The sequence below is a fragment of the Nothobranchius furzeri genome, chromosome 3 (assembly GCF_043380555.1).
Source record: "Nothobranchius furzeri strain GRZ-AD chromosome 3, NfurGRZ-RIMD1, whole genome shotgun sequence".
NCBI lineage: Eukaryota > Metazoa > Chordata > Actinopteri > Cyprinodontiformes > Nothobranchiidae > Nothobranchius > Nothobranchius furzeri.
The window spans coordinates 59,132,151-59,155,106 of record NC_091743.1 but is presented as its reverse complement, the minus strand read 5'-3'; the positions used below and the strand labels follow the sequence as shown (position 1 = coordinate 59,155,106).

The following is a 22,956-nucleotide window of genomic DNA, read 5'->3' as shown; positions in this document are numbered from 1 at the left end:
TGAAGCAATTTTTCCTTATGCCCTAAATTATTTAGCTTTTTAACCATGCTTATATTCTCAATCATATATCTGGGGTCACATGTCTTGACCATTACTATTTTTTAGGGTCTGAAGCTGAAACGTTTGGGAACCACTGATTTAGACTCCCAATCACCCTGGCTATTTGAGCTGGTTTTTAAGTTTTGCAAGAAATTAAGCAGATTTAACTGTGCTCTTGCACAATCTGCACATTAAACAAGGCTAAAACATGTCAATGAAATCTTATTATCTTCAAAAACTTGCAAAAAGGTAAAACTTGCAACCCCCCCCCCCCCCAAAAAAAAAAAAAAAAAAAAAACAATAACTCCACCTAAAGTTAAGAAGTTCCCACCCTTTTGCTTTTTTACACTTATACAACATGTTATTCTGGAGCGGAGTCCTGTTGTCATGTGGGAAACAAGCTGAGCTTACCTGGTGTCTGAATTGCGTCTGAGTGCAAAGTAGTGTTAACAGCTGCCTCTCTTGATTGTCACCATTAGGCCACAGGGAGATGTGCAAAACAACACGGACAAAGCATTCAAAAACCTTTTAAGGCTTTCAAATGTCTGAACAGCGCAGCCCTCTGTGTGACGTAACAGAGGAAGATGGAGGGTCAAACATCAAAGGTGGTCACTGAAAGGAGAGGGGGAGTTAATTAGAGCATCACACTTAATAATGTTGGGGCATTGCAAGTTCTGAATGTGAAAGTAGTGCTGCACATTAAACTGTGCGGAATACTTTGATTTAACCCTTTCATGCATGAATTAGGAAGTCTTCACCCATGATTTTTTAAACTATTTTTTCCGTTCATCTTTAGGTATGAATGAAACAAATATAATCAGATTTTTCCCCTCAACATTTAAGTTATAAATAATTGATTACATGTCCACCTTAGTGGACAACGTGCATTCTGAACATGACATATGTTGGCTTGACCTAATGTGTGTGTGTTTGTGGGTGTGGGTGGGTGGGGGTGGGGTGGGGGGTGGGGGGGGCTCAAATGTAATAAAGTCTTCAACAGCTGTGCTTAATAGAAAAAAGTTACAATTTTTATTGATAAACATGAGATGAAAAGCGAGGAAATGGTGTTCTTGTCTGTTTTATCTGTTCACGCAATTCATGCATCTCAATATTAGATTAAGTAGTTGGCTACAGTAGGTTTTAAAATTCCCAGCCGACACAGTGTGGAGAGATGTGAGCGATTCACGACTGCCATCCCATCCCTGTACACTTGTTGCTCTCTGCTGTGCTTTGATCATTTAGTCTTTTGGCAGCCCTGACAATCTCACTGCCTCACGCTGAAACTTTTGAGTTTGAATATCTTCCCTTTTCTCTTTCTGTGCCACCATTCTCATTCTGAGCATGTTCACAGAGCGCAGATGAAGCTCCAGCTTTAAAACTCCCATAAATGCACATGCAGACCAAAGAGGACTATTGCACCTATAAAAGAGGAAAACATCTACTGCACATCTTGAACGTATCACTTTATTTTTAGCATATCGATCTACACAGCTCTGCAGTCCAAGGCGCATTTATGCATGCTGTACATCATTGACTGACATGTATCCAATTCCCCGTTTTCTCCCTGAAAGTTGTTTGCCATTGACCTCTATACACACATCTGAACAGGAAAGTGCTATATTCCCCTTTTTCAGGCCTAGTATGGTATGGATTTTAACTGGCATACATCTAACATGGATTTATTTTTGTTTGCGGTGTCCAGTCTCAGGGCTCAAATGACACACTGGCTTCCCACGGGGTGGGGATTGTTTGTCCGATCTCCCCTGTTAAAGTTTTGTTAGAGCAGGAATGTTGGGGGGGCAACCCCCTTTTGAGGGAGCCGGGCTCCCCTTAGCTCACCCATAGAATTTACATGAGTGTGGTGTGGTGGAGTTCTTCATCCAATCACCTCTGGTAAGGTTCCATGGGGGGGGGGGGGGGGGGGGGGGGGGTCGTCCAATCGGGCTTCCCCTGGGTGTGTCTCTTTAGGGCTTTTGGGGGGGCCCTTCACCCTTTCAGGGGAGCCGGGCTCCCCATACCTCCCCATAATTTGAACCATTCTAATGATCAGCCATCAACATAGCATTCCTTTTCTGCAGGTTCTTGCAGATTCTCTAAAAATATGCATGTCTGTTGTATTTAAAGGGCAAAAGAAAGCAGAAATAGAAAAATAAAAGTAGCTGCTCTGAGTGACTTTGATGAGCTGACTTTAGGTGGAGGGAGGGGACTACATGCAGAAGCAATTAGCTTGTGCCTGGTAAGCTGTGTGATGAACGTCTTTATCCCTGTGTAATTAGTGCTGTTTGTTAAGCTACAGAGTTGTCCCACTGATTAACACACTCATCTCTCCCATTGTTTCTTGTCCCCTCTGTTCTTGTGGCTTTTAGGGGACTTTTTAGCCTTCTTGGAGAGAAGTGAAGCTTGAGACATATAAAAGATGCCAAGCTCTACTTTGTTGGCAGGTGCTTCTGTTTCCTCTGAGAAATAGAAAGAGCAACAAGAATGGTGGGATTGATGTGCAAAATGCAACAAGAACAAAAGCAACACATTGGAAAACTGACTTTAAGTAAACACAGCAGCATTCGGGAAGGTACAACCCTAGAAAACCCAAACTCAGAAAACATAAGACAAATAATATTCAAACGCTGCAGAATACAGAACTAAAGAGAAAACCGCAGTGAAGCAGAAAACACAGCTTATATAGAAACGGGATATAAAACAACACATTTTCCATTAACATAAAACGTTACACTTTTTTGTTTGTTTTTGTATTCCATAAATTTCTGTTAACCAATTTCTCAGTACAGGATTATTTTGACAAGGTTATGAAATTGCCTGGAACTTCCACTAATTTCTGCTGAAAACGGGTGTGTCCAGGGGGTTCCAGGGTAGGCCAGTGCCACCCTGACAGCAAGTTTGGACCCCACTGTGGCCTTCCACAGTATATTAAGAAGTGTGGATTTTTTTGTTATAATTTAGCCTAATTCTAAATGTGAATGAGATGACTAACCCAAATAATGATTTTTATGCTAAATTGTTATTTTTTTAAATTATGTTTATGTTTATGTGCTTAGCAGACGCTTTTACCCAAAGCGACTTACAATTTTTTTTAATTAATTGAAAAGCTGTTGTGTCTAAAGTAACTGTAGCTGGCTTACTGTTATTGTATTGATGTAAGTATTGTAATTAATCATAAAATTTTAAGAATACTTAAAGGCATGTTTGTACATTTTTCTTAGAAATGTGCCTGTCTATCAATATAGTTGCTCGGCTAGAGCTCGGCAGTAACTCTCCAAGTGATCATGACACCTCCCTCTGTTGCGCCAGGGGGTAATATGCATTCACATGCCCGACGTTGCGGCAATATTCCTCCCAAGCCTGGCAGAATGAAGGTTGCAAAATTCCCGCATCGCCATGTTGCCACAGTGCTTTCATTAGACACACTTTGGCAGAAGTATTACGCTGATTTGCCGGTACAGTGTGTCTTTTAAAAACAGCTACTGTTAGCTCATATAACCTAGCATTGAAATCTAGACAAACAGTAACGGAAGCAAAATGATTTTGTTCTGACAACAAATCTAGAAACTCTGGGTTAGAGCCTTAGCAGGCCCAAACAGTGTTGTGTTTTGCCAGTCACACTGCTCTATCAGTTTGTTGGGCCAATCACAGCACTGTATCGGTTTGGTGGGTGGGGTGTTACTGCAACTGAGCAAAAAAACCAAAGATGGTGACAGCTTGTTTGGACATACTAGAATCAACACTGTTTGCTATCAGTTGTTAATTCTGAGAATGATCAAGCACATTAGCATATGAGCTTATATCATGTAAAAATATCTAAGATACTTATATATGATAGAAGTTCATACACCGACCTGCTTGGTCTATTTTTAATCCAAAGATTAATGTTTAATTTAAGATAATTTAATTTAATAGCAAAAGTTTATTTTTGAATCAGAAGTTAGGAATCTTTGCTTTTTCAATAACCAGAAATATTTATACCTTTCTGTGTTTCATTTCAAAGAATGAGGCAAAGTTTAAAAATGAAGAATTTATTACTAACAATTTTAAACTTGATGATTTGAAACGACAATTTAAATCACAATTAAAATTGACAATTCATGGATGACAATTTACCAGCTTTGATATTAAAACTTGTTTAAAAGCTTTACCTGTGTCTGGATGGAAAGCTAAAATGAAATGAGAGTTTTGGATGCGTGGATGTTCTTAGAAGGTTTCTTTCAGAGAGAGAAGCGCGTTCTGGGTGGGAAATGATGGTTTTGCGGCTAACTGAGTCGTTTACTTAGAGAGAACAGCATCAAACACAATCTGTCAGAATGTCTACCTCACCCAGTATAGAAGACCCTCTTTTGGATCCGAAGTGTCAGGTGGAGATGGTTTCCTCCAGGTACGAGGTTGGTAGATGGACCTCTAGTGCGACCAAATCGGTCCTGGATGTCTCCTTGGGTCACTCGACTGGTGGAACTATTTGCGTCTCAAAGTCAATAACTCTGAAGGAGTTTTTGCGTCAGCTGGTTACAGTTGCGTTTACTCGTAGCCATTCTTATCGGCGTGACAGAACAGCAGGTGGAGGTTAGGGGCGGCCGTTCCCATATCCTCAGTGATGGTGGTTAATTCACGAACTGGTGTTTTGCATCTGGAAAGTTAGTTTTAACAAACTCCTCAGAACCCGCCCTCTCAGAGCAAGAAAGCTTTGGTCATGAGAGGAAGACATGTGATGGCAGATTACCTTTAATTTGGATAGACTCTGTGTTGGATGGATAAGGTGGAAGTTGACCTGCTGGATACTGAACACCATAACCGATTATCAACCATAATCATAATTATACCCAAAGCATAATAATTCATTTCAGTAATTAAAAATACATTTATACTGAACCAAGTGATTATTTATGATGATTGTAATAACAGTAATAAAGTCAAACAGTTTATTAAAATTCTTATTTCAATTATTATTGTGAAACTTGAAGTGTCCTTCTTCTGGGACGGAACAGCAGCAGATAAAGGATGATATTCTTCAGACATCAGGGCTCCTGGGTTAATCTGTGGAACTAAAAGTCACAGTCTGACCCAGCTTGACCCAGCAGGGAAAATGTGACCTTGGTCACAAATTAGACGCCCTTCATGACGCTACATTTGGCACCAACTCTGAACTATTTAGACTTTGGGTTTTCTTTGATTCAAGAGAAAATACAGGTACTAAAGTATTTTATTTAGAAAAAGGATGTATTTGCATCCACTACAACAACACATGGCAGACCGCCCCACTGACAGACATCTGTAGTATGTCACGTTGTTTGTTGCTCAACAGCATATGTAGGAGGTTTGAAAGACAACCGTTCATTCTGCCCTACAACTGAGCTCTTGTCTACGAGTCCTGGCCGGATTATATATATTGTCAAATATATGATAGCTTGGCAGGCTAAAACCTTTTGCAAAAGGTTTCTTGTGCTGTTTGCAGTTTAAGTGATATGATAAATTTGATCCGATGCCTACATTTTAAGCTCTTGTCATCTGGTAGCTCTACAACAGTTCCAGTTAAGGAACCACGCTGACGTCTGTTTCTGATGCACTGATCAACAAGAAGAATTGACGGCAATGACGTCTGAATTGGAGACCATGAATCTGAAAGCGATTTCAGCTCTGTTGATGCAGGAGTGGTGAGAGCTAAAAGAGAAAAGTTTCCACCTGTCACAGATAAGGTAAAATGGCTCAGAGAGATGGAGAGGGAAACATTCCAGTGAATGACCAACACACTGAAAATATGAGGCTTCATTCTTTGGAGCAGTTGGAGCTAAAGTAAGCCCTCACAACTCTGCATTATCCAAGCTGTGCATGAAAATTTGCCATTACCCTCAAGGTATTTTATTTGATGTGACCGTTATTGGTGCTCCTGTGGACCTTTTCAGCTTGGTTCACCCGATGATATTGCTTAGTATTACCGTTCACCGGATTGATTTGTCATCTGATCAAAAGCAGGGCATATATGAAAAGACTGGGAAATTCTAACGTCATGGAAAAGGGTGTAAAGGAAGAAAAAGGTGAATGTTATGGAGATTCCTAACATGAGCTGAGCGGTGCACACTTCAGATGGGGGATGAGGTTGTTCTCATATCTAGTTATTAAAAACAGAACAACACAAATGACAAAATAATAACCACAAGCGATATCTAGTTCTCTGGCCATGTGTAAAAAGTTTATAAATCAATCAAAGGACTGCAGCTTCTCATTACTCCATGTCTGACCATTAACATTTTCTAATGTTTTTGTGCACACCTATTTCTTTTGATTTGCTCCATGGTTTGCTTGCAAATGACCTGAGAGCCAGCTTTTTTCTCAATAGTTCACTTTTAGTCCAGAGCAGAGTTTGGAGACCATCTTTACTTGTTTGTGATGGGGCAGCAGAAGCTCAGGAGGTAGAGCAGGTTGTCCAGGATCGATCCTGGCTGCCAGTGTGCCCCAGGGCAGCTGTGGCTACAATGTAGCTCATAACTACTAGCGATGGATGAATGATTCTCTGTAGTGTAATGTTCTTTGGAGTTCTCTGACTCAGAAAGCCACTAAACTCGTGCAGGTCATTTATCATTTGTCCAAATAGGACAAAACAAGGAAACTAATTCAGGTGATCCTTTAAAGTTGATCAAACAGCTCTAATGTGAAAGTGCTCCACTTAACCCATAATAGTAATTAAAGAGAATTATATTCATCCATCCATTTTAAAGCTCTTATCCAGGGTCAGGTCTCGGGGGCAGCAGCCTAAGCAGAGAGGCCCAGGCTTCCTTTTCCCTAGCCACTTGGACCAGCTCCTCTGGAGGAATCTTAAGGCGTTCCCTGGCCTGCCAAGAAACATAGTCCCTTCATCATGTCCTGGGTCTTCTCTTTAATCTCTTCCTGTTGGACGTGCCCAGAAAACCTCACCAGGGAGGTGTCCAGGAGGCATCCTTACCAGATTTCTGAGCCAGATCAACTGGCTTCTCTCGATGCAGGGGAGCAGCAGATCTACTCCGATCCCCTCGCGCACTCCGAGTACAGATACAGATAATTTAGATGGTTGAACAGATACAGATACAGATAGTGGTGTAGTCGCTCATCCCTAGTTGTGGGGTTGAGTCTCACTCAGTCTTTGGCTGTCATTGTGTCCTTGGGCAAGACACTTAACCCTCATTGCCTGCTGGTGGTGCTCAGGAGGATAGGTGACACCTGTGCTAGGCAGCCTCACTTCCACAAGTGCCCCCTAGTGCAGCTGTGGCTAATTGCAGCTCATCACGACCAGTAAGTGAATGTGTGTGTGGGTGGGTGAATGACCGGTTGTGTTGTGAAGCACCTTGGGGGGCTGTAAAACCATAGAAGGCCCTATACAAATACAAGACATTTACCATTTGTGTCCAAGTCTTAGATGAAAATCAGTTCTAGTGAAACGTTTCCACGGTTAACATCTCAGAATTGCAGGGCTGCTGGATGAAAAACAGCAGGTCAAGTGTCATGCGGGTTTGAGTATGTACTCATCAGTGTCTCTGTTGGACACATCAGGCAATTTTCTCCCTTTCCAGGCCACCTTAAACCCCATAAACTTTATTGCTTAGCCCCTAGATGTATTGCCTTAACTCGCCTGAATTTAGCAGTAGAGGTGGAAAATCAATCAGTTTTCCATTGAATATTTGCAGGTTGAAGTCACACTTGGTAGTGCAGAACATTACGAGTAAATTGCTCAGTTTTATTTTGATTATGTCACAAAGGCAATTATAGGATAATTAACAAAAGAAAGGTCATTTTGGAGGTGGTGTTGGTAATGTGGGGTGCCCTGCTATGAAGTGCTAGATCAGCTCAGGAAAGTCACGCAGGCAAGTCTTCTGCTTACGTTAGTCCCCAGGTCCAACATGTTTCCTGAGCTTGCAAACCCAAGAGTAAAATGCTATGAGATGTAATGCTTGATGGCTTTTCTGCATTATCTGTTTCAGCAAGATTATAGGTCCTTACCTGAGAGTGGCTGCTGTTAAAATACTTGAAAGACAGATCGTATGGAAAAAAGTTGCTTTAAAAGCTTATTTTTAATGTGAGTTCATTTGGCTTTATTCTGATTCTCTTCTACATGGGGACAAGAGAAAATGACAGATACCAGAAGCAAATGTTAGTAATGATATCAAATACGATAATCGCAGAAATTGGTAGCATGTTTTGCTGTGTTTTGCATCTCTGGTTTGTGTAATTGCCCATTAACATCATAGAGGCTTGTTTGGGCATGTTTTTCTCCATAGAAAACCTCATTTGCATTTCTATGACCTTGTCCAAAGTGGCAACATAACCAGGTCGCAGCCGGACACAGATTCAGTAATATGTCATTATCAAAACTCAGCAGCCAAGATTTACTGCGAGTTTTATGTTCAAGGACACCACAAAATAAAAAATAAAAAACGGCACAATCATTGTTAGTGTGCAAATCAAATTAGCAGTGATCTCAGGATGTGTTCACTGGTTGTGCCTCACAGCCAGAGCTGTTAACAAAATCGAGTGTGCGTTTTTGTGACTAGTCTCACTGTCAGTTGACTTAGAAAAACAGTGGCTGTTATGTGTACCCCGACTTTCTCATGAGGTGCTGAAGTGTTGCAGATGCTGCTTCATTCCTTTTAGTCCCCACAAGAAAATTAAAGTGCTTGTGGCCCATAATCCAATTTAGTCTCCCCCACCCATACACAGAGAGTTTGCAGTGATTGCTTTAGGGAGTACTGGCAGGGCAATATTAAAAATCTACCCATATTATTGTGATTGTGTGCGCTTCAGCTAAATCCTCCTGACTCGGGGATGTGAGCAAGGCTTCTTAAGTGCTCTCCTGGCAGCTTTGTGGTGCTTATAAGACAGAAGCTCGGGATACAATTCAATTATTTCCAGAATATACCACAACAAGCTGTAGCTTCTTATTAAGGCGTGACAGGGAAGTGATGTAGTCCTAATGCGAGCGGGAGAGTTTCAAATTAGTTTACAGCTGCAATTTTATGTCAGGATGCAACGTTTTCAATGAGTAGATGGTTCTGTTTTAGGACATAATATATTTGATTATAAACTGCATCATTTATGTTGAACTGAGTAATTGGTGTCTCCTGATGAAAGCGTCTGATTTAATTTATTATTACAAATAAGATTTGTAAACTAACCTACTAAAAACAATAGATTAAAGGAGCAATGTGTAAGAATTTTACAACGAAATGATCACAAAATCATGTTAAAACACATTTCATTCTCAGCCGGCTGGGAGCTTGTCAGGTTTTCTTCTTTCACAAAAACTAAAGAGGGACATATTTACTGTTTACAATCAATGAGCCTGCAGGGTTGCAGTGTCTGTGCCAAGCTAATGTTGCAGGCCAGCATTTGTAATTTGACACCACCAGGCATAACACTTCAAAGTTGTTTGAAGACCCGAGACCTGTAAACAGGAGCGACTCAGAATGATTTCTTGTACCCATAAAAAGACACAACATCTTCTTGTTTTACTGCAGTCAGATGAAGCAGGCTAGAAATTAAAGTTGAGCTAATGATGAATTAGAAGCAAAAAGTCGGCTCTAAAAATATCTCGAGCCACGTTTTAAATTGTCAACATCTTGATATCACAGTAAAATATATGTGTGAAGCTGAAGCTGTGCTAGACATTTTTTTGTCCATCATTTTGACAGAACCTGGTCAAATACGTAAAATATCCGGTTAACTTGGACCCTGGTGTGAAGTAAATAATCAGTCTATGATGGTATTTTATTACTTTAATGAGTCGTTCAGAACTATAGCAGCAAGGTAACAGCAAGACAGCAAACAATCAGAGGCATACTACCGTATTAATTGTAGTAAGTGCTCCCTACCGTAAAACACCCAACAGTGCTAACACCCGATATGACAACGTATCTACTTATCAACTTTCTGTGTATTATTAGCCTTCGCTTGTCATCTAGAATTTTCTGACCAAAGAAAGTAAATTTTTGTTTAGAAAATGGACCGCAGTAACCAAATTTAAATGCAGGATGTGATTCTTACTTCTTTCTTACAAATTGCACCTTTAATGGTGATATTTTTTACTATGTATGCTCATGTTTGAAATCAGTTTCTTTGGAGGAAAATTTAAATGGTAATTTTTTTTGATTGCTCATGTTGGAAATCTACATTTTTAAATGAAAAATTTAAAACTTGTTGAGTGTTGCATGGGATTCGATGAGCAGTGTGAACATCTCTGGCCAAAATAGCCAATTAAATAACTCTCATGCTGCTTTAACGCCTGCCAAACATTGTATCGTGTCTGTTCATTGGACCAAATCCTTCAAAATAAACATATTTTACATTCTGTATGTTTGTTTGATTTGAAGTCTGCAGAGGCAACGAGCTAATGACACAGTTTATGCTGAAATCTATTGCCTTCATCATGCAAATACATCATCTCCAAAGGCCAGATCTTGAAGATAAAAAAATTGAAGTTCTTTAATTAAATTGTCCTTAATTTATGAGGTGAGATGGAAACGACTTTCATCAATTTTATGAAGACATAAATTTATTTCATGGTTGTTTAAAACTTTGCACATATTTTATTTGCATTGAGACATTTATAAACTTTTCCCTAAATCACTAAATGTCCTCTTTTCCCCTTTCTTCCTCCCCGTTCATCAGTAGAATGCACTTGTTAATAAACTGTCTTGTGTACTCGGTCTATTATTGTTTAATATCTGAATAGTGACCATAATATTTCATAAACACAGAATGTGTTTTTGAAAATTCACATCTTGGCACTTTGATTCAGTTTAAATGAACTCAGCCTGTTTGCTCGGTTGGCATAATTAATCTGAAGTGGTGTGTGAACTGCTAATCAGCATCCTCAGTGAAAACCAACATGTCAAGGCTGAAAATAATCCTGCAGAGCACTTGATTTTGTGAGCTTTTGGAAGCACGTTTTTCCTCAGAAGTTACTTGCCAAAAACACATTAATCTCTCCGCACCAAATGATGGAAGATTGTGGTATGTTGATTGCTTTTTGGTGTTCTGGTTTTGCTTCTTGGGTAACATCATATATTTGGACAACAGCAGGTGAACATCTCACATTATGGTCTTAAGTTGTTTTGAAGAACCTTAATCTTGTTCATTGCATCTTTAGTACTGTAGAATGGTCGTGTGCAATGTGTTTCTGTTTATGTGTCCTGGGACTTTGGAAATAACTGGATTTCAATCTTCACCCCAGCACCAATTATGTAATCAACAAAAAATATGATTATTTTTTTACAATATTTTGCCTTATTCTGCTTTGCAAGCATGCGCTCATTTTGTCTTACCTTCTGAATGTTGCACAGTTTGGCCCCATCTGAAGGCTAAACTCACATGAATCATTTTGTCGTGTTTGAAAAAGTCAATCCAAGTAAAGCTGAATGAATGAGGGCAACACACAAAGATGGTGCTTATGCCCAACAATACATCTGCATACGGTTCAGTTATGATCCCTACTGTGGCAAGATTTTTCCATATGATTCAAGCATCAAGGCTTCATTAAATACATTTTATGTACTCTGACATCATTTTTGAACAGCTGGGCTCCTGTAGCAGCTCTTCTCTGCCTTTGTTGCAGCACTGTCTCTAGAGTTGCAGGCTCGAGCCCCATCTGTTGCAGCCATTGCGTCCTTGGGCAAGACACTTAACCCTCCTTGCCCGCTGGTGGTGCGCCCCAGGGCAGCTGTGGCTACGATGTAGCTCATTACCACCACTGTGTGACTGAATGTGTGCTTGGGTGGATGACTGTGTTGTAAAGTGCCTTGGGGGGTTGTATACCACTGATGGCGCTGTATCAAACACAGGACATTTCTGTGACTAATAGAGGACATTTGTGTTTTTTAAACACTTGTGGGGAGACTTGAGGCTTGGGTAACTGGAACACTTGTGGGGAGACTTGAGACTGGAACACTTGAGACTTGGGGGACTGGAACACTTGAGACTTGGGGGACTGGAACACTTGAGACTTGGGGGCTTGAGACAGGAACACTTGTGACTGGGAGACTTGAGACAGGAACACTTGTGACTGGGAGGCTTGAGACAGGAACACTTGTGACTGGGAGACTTGAGACAGGAACACTTGTGACTCTTGAGACAGGAACACTTGAGGGGGCTGGAACACTTGAGGGGGCTGGAACACTTGAGGGGGCTGGAACACTTGAGGGGACTGGAACACTTGAGGGGACTGGAACACCTGAGGGGACTGGAAACGGGGTGACGTCTACTTCAGAGCCAAAGACGGGTATGTCTACTTCAGAGCCGGAGACGGGAACGTCTACTTCAGAGCCGGAGACGGGAACGTCTTCTTCAGAGCTGGAGACGGGAACGTCTTCTTTAGAGCTCGAGACGGGAACGTCTTCTTCAGAGCTCGAGACGGGAACATCTTCTTCAAAGCTCGAGACGGGAATGTCTTCTTCAGAGCTCGAGACGGGAACGTCTTCTTCAGAGCTGGAGACAGGAGGCATCGACTTTGAGACAGGAGGCGTCGACGTCGAGACAGGAGGAGTCGACTTCGAGACAGGAGACGTTGACCCTTGGACTGGAGGCGTCGACCCTTGGACCGGAGCCTCGTGGACGGGCTGGACCGGAGCCTGTGCGTGGACGGCTGGACCGGAGCCTGTGCGTGGACGAGCTGGACCGGAGCCTCGTGGAAGGGCTGGATTGGAGCCTCGTGGAAGGGCTGGACCGGAGCCTCGTGGAAGGGCTGGACCAGAGCCTCTTTGAAGGGCTGGACAGGAGCCTCTTGGAAGGGCCGGACCGGAGCCTCTTGGAAGGGCCGGACCGGAGCCTCTTGGAAGGGCTGGACCGGATGCGGTGTGTCCTACGGGACCACCGCCGAGACAGGGTGCGATGTGTCCCCCGGGACCACCGCCGAGACAGGGTGCGATGCGTCCCCCGGGACCACCGCCGAGACAGGGTGCGATGCGTCCTCCGGGACCACCGCCGAGACAGGGTGCGATGCGTCCTCCGGGACCACCGCCGTGACAGGGTGCAATGCGTCCTCCGCGACCACTGCTGAGACAGAGGTCTCTGATTAAAGCAATTTATAATTCATTATTAATCACTATTAATCTTCACAACCATATCACCTGCTGTTGTCAGTTTCCTTAAAATGTGAACTCTGGATGTTATACCAGCTGTTTGACATTGTTGGGTGTGAGTAAGCATTTCATATAGTCCAAGAGTTCTTATCCAGGAATATTAACTCCATTCAGTGTTTAAAAAAACACGCCGTCATTCCACAATTCACTACAATTCCATCCCACATGGTGGCTTTCTCAGCTAGCAATAACTTCACAGCCACAAATATACTGACCTCCTTGTAATTTGTTTGAGACACAAATTGAAAATACTTTGGCAGATGAAATTTCTTTTTTTATTCACACATCAGTTTTTATTATTTTTATTGTTTAAAAGCAAAAACAGTTTTTGAGCAGAGACCACTGAGATTAACCTTTTAGAAGCGAAAACCACTAAAACATGGTTAGAAAAAGAGAACTAATCTGTCAACAAATGTGTTAACAGATTTACTGTCAGAGCAGAAGCCTTTGTCTTTGATTCTATTTTTAGATTCTCTGCTAGAGGATAGAGCCATTGTTGTTTGCAAGTGTAAACAAACATATCCGACTGAAAAATCTAACTAAATGTAAGAAGATGAACACTAGTTTCTCCAGACTTAAATAGACAAATATATGCAACCTTTTTCAGTACACTTACATCTCTTTTTCTTTAGGCGTGTTTAATTTTAGCTCTATAATTTGGATGGTTGTGCCTTGGTGGACTGTTGCTCCAGAAAGGTCATCAACAGGCCAGTCTAGTTAATTGAGGTTAATTCGAATCTGTAAATGAATACTGAGCAGATGCTGGAGTTTGATGGTAGTTTGAAAGCTGAGAGGGGTCAGAAATGGCTCTCAATTTGAGTTTAGAAAAATATAGTCAAGGTGCAATTTGTATGACATCCTGTGGTCATCTGTTGTTATTGCGGTCAATTTTTAGCAAAAATATAGCTAAATTATAAAGTTTAGTTTGAAGGCTGTTGCCAGTTACGGATGAGGACCAGAAGAGATGATGAGCAAAGAAAGTCCTACACAGTAAGTTGATATTTATCTAAAACAGTGTCATATCTGGCGTTAGCACTCCTGGGTGTTTTACGGTAGGGAGCACTTTCTATACTAGTAAGTATGGTTTGCCGTCTTGCTGTTAGCTTGCTGTCATAGGGTGTGTCCGAATCCACGGGAAGGATGCTTGTAAGAGTGCGATGACGTCACAGCGCAGTGACGAGTACTGTCCGAATTCCAAGAATACTCATTCTCGCATCCTTAAATGCGTTCTCGCTCCGCCCACATTTCGAGGACGGGTCTGTTGTATCCTCACGGAACAAGGCTATCCCAGTATGCTTTGCGCGCCGGCTGTGGATTTTCAGCAGGAAGACAAAATGGGGAGAGCTACGAAGTTTTAAACGTAAGTTTGTTAAAAACGAGCCGTAGAAACCTAAAAAGCTTAAAGCGGTTCAGTTTATAGACATTTTTCGTTTGTATATTTGTTTTTTAAATTATATTTTAGGCAGAAATCAGCCAGAACGAGTTTGTATCGTGGGTCCCAGTTATTCCAGTGTGTGTGTGTGTAGCGAATTAAACTTGTCATTTGTTTTAAGGACAACGGAGCAATGAAGCGTTTTTATTAAGCTTAGAGGTGAAGAGTGAAGCTGTTTACACACACAACCACAGAAGTTCTTCTTAGAAAAGTAGTTTTACCTTCAGGGATTTACACAGCTGACCCGTTTTAATGAAGTAAAACGTGTTTGTGTGAAGAATAAAAGTTTTATCTTCTCATGTGGATAGATGTAAAAATGTGTTTATTGCCTTTTTGTCACCTGTGGTCTCTGATTTTCTCTGTTTAGGACTGCAGGTGTCCAGGGTCAGGAGAGGCTTTACCTGTTGGTCATCCTGGGAGAGAGGCCTTCTACTGGCATCATGTTAATGTTATTTAGCTGTTTGATATTTGAACACGTTTATTAAAACAAATACTAATAACTCTTTCTGGTCATTGATTTTATCACCAATTTTATTAGATGTTTTTGAACATGTTACATGAACAGAAAATGAAAATATGGTAAGGAGACAAGATTATTTATAATATGTTACTTATTTACAGATCAAAACCAGTATGGACCAGTTTTGTACGGTTAAAGCAGGATTAACCTGAGTGACTCTTCCTGGATCATTTTTTTAAACTGAGTGAGCAGGAAGTCTTTAACAGTGCAGCTGGATCTGCTGCAGGAGGATCCAGACGTGGATGGAGGGCTGGAGCAGACCGTGGCTGGACATTTCTGGCCAGGGGAACATCATACAGGACGGTCTGCAGAGAGAGCTTTGGGATGCTTCCTCTCACTGTCCACCTGCTGGGCAGTAGTCTTAATTTTGCCCCCCATACTGCGCCATACACGCCATTGTCCATCTACAGGGACTGCTGGGCTGGCTCAGACGATGGCTGTTACATTTCTGTGAATGACTTGCCTGTTAACAATAGTAGTAGTCTGCTGGTACCTCCTTCAGGACAGAGCACCACTGACCTCCTCCACACACATCTTCCTCAGGCTCATCCTCCAGACCCACTACTTCACCAGCACAGAGGCAGATGTGCAGCACAGAGCATGCTGACCTGTAATAGATTAAATAAGAGTTTTTTAAATAGAAAAATGTAAAACAAAACATATAACCTGCAGTACACTGGTTCTGTTCAGTTTAAAGAAAAGCAGCAGGGAATAAATAGTTAAATAAAAACTACAGAGAATTTACATTTTTAAGACAGATCTAATCTATATTAGGCTTAAGTTGAATAAACAAATGCACACTGAAAACAGTTCAATGCTATTTTATTGAAAAGCCTGTTTTTTAAAATGTTTTACCCCATTTGATGCAAAATAAGTTCTAAGGTCCAATTTACATTAGAAAACATCCTACTGCATTCAACATTTATAATGCATTTGGTTTATATTAATTACCTACATGTTAATACTCTGTAGAAATGTGTTGTGTATGTTTAACAAGTTCATTCTGTAGCTTAAAACATACATGAAACCATCTAAAGTTAACATGTAAGTCCTGAAAGCTTCTAGAATAAACAAAATTACTGTACCTGAAAACATTTGTGAACAAACGCTGCTGATGGAAGTGAAGCTGCTGTAGCTCCTTAATATTCCTGCTCAATTTTCGCTAGCTTTAGCATTTTTCCTTTGAGTGTAGCTGCCGCCACGGCTGTGACGGGACCTACGGGCCACCGTAGAGGTGAAGGCTAGACTGTCCGAATTCAGAGCCGCTGGGTTCCGGTTTTAGCGGTCTTCAAGTACCCGGCCTTGCTAGACCGGCAAGGACCCGTACTCATAAGCATCCTTCCTGTGGATTCGGACACACCTATGGTTTTGAACGACTCATTAAAGGAAGTAAAAGGCATGACTGATTCATTGTTCACTTCACACATACATTTCACTGTAAAATAGAGTTGCTGGTAATTTTAAAATTATGAGATAATTTCTGAGTCGGCTATTTGCTCCTAATTCAAGGCATTATTAGCTCCACGTTAGCCTTTAGCCTTCTTCACCTGGTAAAAATGCCATGGCTTCTTAGGAGTACAAAATATAACTCCAGGGTCACTTCTGTTTCCTGGCTTTGGTTCTTTAAACAACTCTGGAGCTTTTTGCCTGCTGGTGTTGAATTACAAACGCCTACGCTGCAGTGTTAGTGTCTCATTCGAGACATGGCAACCTTGCAAACACAGACAGTAAATAGTAACTACATCCTGCATTCTTTTTTTTTTTTTCAAAGAAGAAAAGCTGACAACACTCTAACTGGCTCAGAATGAAATCTGTTTGAGTATAACTTTCCTTCCAGCATGACTGATGTATTAGATTGTTTTGCGATTATTTTAAGGTATAATTCTTACAAATTGCACCTTTAATGTAAGTTATATTTATGTTTTTGTGGGGGGAAATGAGAACAAGAGAAACTTTTTATATGTGCCTACATGAACTCGATCAGGTAAAAATGAACTAGTTAAAATTCTGTTTTAAGATATCTAACTTGACTGGATCAATTTCAAGGTGAGGGCTTCCAGGGGAGCTGGGCTCCCCCTATCCCTGTAATTCAAATCCTAGATGGATGGGTGTATTTATGTAGTTCTTAGGCTTTGAAAGATTTCCCACTTTGGATTAAGTATTAATATGGATTATGAGGTGTTTTTATGAAACCCCACTTATTAGCATTTTTGTAAAAATGCATTGGAATCCTACAATTGTTCTACAACCTATTCGAGGAGGACTTTAAATGATTCCGTATACCAGTGAAACTTTACTGCTTCCATAATCTTATTTTTAAAAACTTGGATGATAATAAAAGGCCAGTCACTGCTACTATAGGAAATATTTAGCAGCTGCTGTTGTTTTCCACAGATTTTAGGCCCTTTTATGTTGCCAAAATGTCACAGGTGCATTTATTTCCTGCAGATTGTTCCCTTCTTTTGTTCCTGCTATTCAACTAATGGATTAGTTTCATTTGTGCAATGTGAGACATTTGCCTGTTTCACTTGCATTGAATAGTACTTTGACTGCGTTTTGACTTATTTCCAAAAACAAAGCATCACTTGAAGGTAACAGCAGAACTTTTACTTTCTTAAAGAGCAAGTCACCCCAAATCAACTTTTTTTTGGATAAAATATATAAATACGTGTCTAATCGTGCTGCAGACACGTGTAGTCAATAGTTTAGTACTTTAGTACATTTTAGTTAAAATTTTAATTTTCTGCCTAAAACTGTCAGTGTTGTGCTGTTGTCAGGTAAAAACTCAGCACTGCATTTGAATTTAGATCTGCCGTCGCTATTGGCTAAGAGTTACCTTGGAAAGTTAGCTGGTACCATATGATGTCACAATGTCGTTGTGAGCCTGTGTGTGTGTATTTGTTAGTAGCTCCGCCCTCTCGGTCTGCCGGACAACAGCACTTGTTAAATTTTTCAAACAGGAAGTGTGAGCAAAGTAATACTCTGGTAGGGGGTGATTTGCTCTTTAAACTAATGAAGAAACCACTTAATGACCAAGTTAGATAAAAATTATACATAACTTTTACAAAGAAAAGCTTCAAAATAGTTGAAAAGTTTCTTGGAAGTAAAACAAAACATAAGGGATGTGTATTGGCAAGAATCTGGCAAAACGATATTAATCACAATACAGGGGAGGTGATAGAATATATTGCGATACTTGAAGCCAGACAATATTTGCAAATTTAAGACCAAATTTAACTGGAAACCTCAAGAAAGACATTTCTGAGACGCATCCACAGTTATAGGGAGCCTAAAGGTGCTTATGCATCTGCTCCACTCCGCCTGGAACAGGTTGGGAGTGTTCTTATTTAGGTGGCCTTGGATTTTCCCACGTGCAACCGGGCGTCTTTTCAGCCCTCTTCCTGAGGCGGTCTGCCTTGAGCCGAACTGGTCCAACACACCCACTGCTGACAGATTTGCCAGCTCAAAATCAAGCATAGCATTAGGGGGAACCTCAGACTGGCAGATAGAATCAGCCCACGGGGGCTTCCCGCATGCACGATTCAATTAGTGGAGTGACTTTAATGAGGCTCTGACTGAAGCCGTTTTCTGTCTCTCACTTCTGTGAGGAGGCACACACACACACACACACACACACACACACACACACACACACACACACACACACACACACACACACACACACACACAGTACTGTCAGAGCAGAGCAAGATGCAAAATCATGACATCACAGACTAAAGTCCACCCATGTACTCAATCACGTCCTCATTCCTAAGGCAGTGTGGAATGAACACGTCCAGGCTGGGCGGAGAGAAATGGAGTGGAGGGGAGACAATGCTAGTGTTTAATTGGCATACGTCTCCTTCCTTTCAGGTTGGCTCATGGGTCCCCGGAAGAACAAAAAAATGAATGCAAGTCAATGGGGCTATAAAAGCTATTTGCTAATCCACTTTGCCTTATGCCCAGAATCGAACCCATGGTCTGGAAGTAGATGGGCGTGACTTAGGCTCCTAAATGCAAGATCTTATTTTGTCAAAATGAAGGCGGTAAAAGCTGCTGCCACCTAGCAGTCGGAGTTTGAATTACAACACACAAAAGAAATACGAAAAATGTTTGCATATAAATTCTTTATGAAAATTCCCACACTGCCTTAAAATACTGATTCAGTATCATATCATGAAATATCACAATATTTCAGTGTATCAATATTTTCTTACATCCCAAATAGGGAGCCTGAGGTCTGGACCACAGGTTCTCAACTGCCCCCCAACATTAATGGGAGTGTATGAGCCGATGAAAGTTATTTTTCATTTCCAGTTTGATATGCGCCATGAGTTTCACATATGACGTCTGTGATTTCTAAAGACACATTCTGATGCCAAGAAAGAGCTTGTTTTGTCAGGTGGCCTACGTTAATTTAGATTTTGTGTGAAAAGATGTATAATGAACTACAAATGCTTGTCTCACCAAATTGATGTCATCGAACCAGATACGGTGATGTAACGATTAAATTTACATATTATTTAATGAACCATAAAATGTGAGATTCCATAGGAAATATGAAATCAATCTTATGGATCTTTGGATAATTTAAACCAGAAGATTGAAACTTTTTATTGCAGGGATTATGTAACCACTTCGTATTAACTCAGAGACAAAAGAAAGAGAGTCAAGTTTTAAAGTTAAGAAGATTTATTACTAAACAATTTAAAACTAGACTAACTTTAAACACTAAACACTCTGTGTGATGAATGGATCTGGGTGGGAATGAGGCAAGATGGATGGTGTAGTGTGGAATGTTGTTCAGAACCAGCAAATCTGGAGAAACGACTAGTTCTGATGGGAGTGAAATGGTGTTTTCGCTCTAAGCTTTAGGTTGGAGATTATAACACACATTGAGACGCCATTCTGCCGGTCTACGTACCCTTTGCAGAAGTCCCCATTAGATCAGGAATGTCGAGGTCCACCTTGACCTTCTCTGAAACCAAAGCCGGTAGCAAGGCAGCTGTTGCCGACCAGACCAGTCTTGAGATACTCCCAGGTCACGACAGTTTATTGGCATCTAGTGAGACCCAAAAAGAGGTTGTGATGGTTCAGCTTTTATTCTGAAAGGAACCGTTGCAGCAGGTGGAACATGCAACAGATTAAATCCAGCTTGTCGTTAGGTTCTTTCAGCTGAAGAGGAAAGTTACGGATTGGCCACTCCGATAGCTTCTCTGGAACGCTTTGAACTGAAGTTAAGATGACGTGGGCAAAGTTTTATCATTTGGATTTTTTTGATTTACGGTCGAATCAAAAAAGGACAACAAGAGGAGATTTACCAAACACCAACAAAACCACGCCTCGCATCAGATCTGGAAGGTTCTGATTGGATCAGAAAAGGGAAATGTGTCTGAAACTTCTGGTTTTGCTTTGAGCAGAGCAAAACAGAGCAGGGCCTTTTAGGTCAGAAATAGACAATTCATCACGCTACAGTGAAGAGAGGAAAACTGGCTGTGAGTTTAGCGGGCTTCAAATCCTTCTTTCAGGATGAAAAAAGTAGTGTTAAATGAGGAGAATAAATCTTGCCATGTGGTAAGTAGCAGCTACGCTGGGGGAAAAGAGAGGCTGCAGTGACATCATATTTTTGAATTCTGTTTTGCAGTCATTTTGATTCACATTTTTACTAGCTAATACATCTCAAATTAAGTAACATAGTTGAAAAACACAATTATTTCTTATCTATATTAAAGTACAACATATGTGCGATTCAGGGCATGAAGTAAAACAGATCAGAAAATAGGTTTTATAGCCCCGTTCACTTATATTCATTTTTTCTGTGATCCGGGGACCCATGAGCCGATCGGAAGGGGGAGGAGACAGGTATAATTATAAAAACACAAAGTTGCAGTTTTAACCAAAACAAAGAACCTAGAGGTTATTTGTTTATTTTAACTCACAATTTCTGCTTTGTACATATCTGTCTAGGTATGAGATACGGGATCCACATTTGGTGGAAGAAAACGTCCTTCAGATCCTGAAGGAGAAGACTGACTTTGACACGTACAAGCCTCGACCCTTCAACATGCGAGAATTCTACGACCGGACAGGCCACGACATCAAGGACATGCTGCTGGCCTGCTCTTACCGAGGCAGTGAATGTAGCGCAGAGCAGTTCAAAGTGGTGAGTCATGCGTGTCAATACTTCCGTTTCCTCTGCAGGGCCGGCGGACGCAATAACAACAGTTACACAAACATGTTTGCAACACAAATTTAACATGGTTTGACCTCTGTGGAACAATCACCACAGAGTAAATACAATTTGTTGTAAAATTAAAGATCTGCATACATCATCTACATTCACAGTTAAATCAGTGGGGGATTCATCCATGCACCCTCAAGGTTTAACACAAAACAGCCACGTTGTGTATGATGTGACAAGGAACGCTCGCAGAGAAGAACTCTTGCTGGCCTTCGTGTGAAAGCTCATTGTCTTTTTGCAGAATTCATAGAAGGCTTATTAGCATGTTGGTAAATTCTTGATTGTGATTTTAAAAAGTTGGGTAGAACAAAAACTGCCATTATGGAAACTTTTCTTTGAGTTCTTGCTGTGTGATTAAGGTTCTTTACAGTTACATCAGGATTTTTGTTTTTTCATTGCTGCATTTAAGCAATAAAATTGACTTATTAAATCTTTATGGATGAGAATGACGTATGCCTGCACGCTGGGACACATTTAACTTAGCCATACTCTATAAAGTAAGCACTACAGAGGAGCTGAGTTGGCTGGCATTTATTTGCATGTTTGTACATTAAACGCGACACCTTTCGAAATCCACCTCACAGATTCTTATTCATATGCTTCCTTTGTTGTTGCATTTTAATATTCCTTTTTCAGAGAGTTGTATGATCACTTCTGGCAAAAAATTCTGCTGTTGTGTCGTTGGGCAAGACACTTAACCCACCTTGCCTGCTGGTGGTGGTCGGAGGGACATGTGGTGCCTGTGCTCGGCAGCCTCGCCTCTGTCAGTGCGCCCCAGGGCAGCTGTGGCTACGTCGTAACTCATCATCACCAGTGTGTGAATGGATGAATGATACACTACTAAGTGCAAAGTGCTTTGGAGTCCTCTGACTGATAGGCGCTATACAATTGTTGGTCATTTATCATTCATTTCACGCTCAACTTTTTGTTTAAAGTAAGAATAGAAAAAGTAGAGGATGTTAAATCTAAAACTTTCTATAATTCCAGTTTTAGTGAAATGTTTGATTTCTGTTTACTTTTGATGACAACAGAGTGTGTTACGTGCTGTCAGGAAAGTGTTTTAGAAAAGATAAGACAATCACATTAAGAAACAATGCATCTTGTTTTAAATTTGGCAAGATGTTTATCAAGTTGACAAGAAAACTTTATTCTTTTCCTTGTATACTTTCATCTTTTTATTGCAGTTACCTTCCATGTGGACTATTCTTGGTTTAAAGACAGGCTGGAAATGTTTTGAAAATCATCCTAATTTGTTTTAATATGAATTTTATTCATTATGTTGGTTTGATAGAGGTTTATCAAAAGTAGTAGCTGCCACAGAAAATAAATGATAGACTGGAAATCTCTGACATTTACATTTATGTTTTGATGCAGATTATTTGTAAAATGAAATAAAAAAAATGTAATTTCTGCCAGCAAACTGGCTGCTGTGAGTTCGGAAACCTGCAGGTTCATATTTCTTGACGATGCTATCAGCAGCTCTCTGTCGTGATCGTATGTGTCCTTCATAGAATCTCAAAGGTGGAACTTCTCTTGATCTAACTACCCACTCCTCCATCCTCCATTCACCATCCTCATATCCTATAAATCCACACTACTAACATCATTTGGATCCTCT

General features: G+C 40.8%; 1 protein-coding gene across 1 annotated transcript in view; it reads left to right on the top strand.

Annotated features, from left to right (window-relative positions):
- asic1b (acid-sensing (proton-gated) ion channel 1b) overlaps positions 1-22,956 on the top strand; it is a 279,883-nt gene that overhangs the window by 1,166 nt on the left and 255,761 nt on the right. Inside the window, exon 2 of the mRNA XM_015959216.3 lies at positions 21,065-21,260. Within this exon, the coding sequence (XP_015814702.1) occupies positions 21,065-21,260 (196 nt within the window). The remainder of the gene's footprint in view (positions 1-21,064; positions 21,261-22,956) is intronic.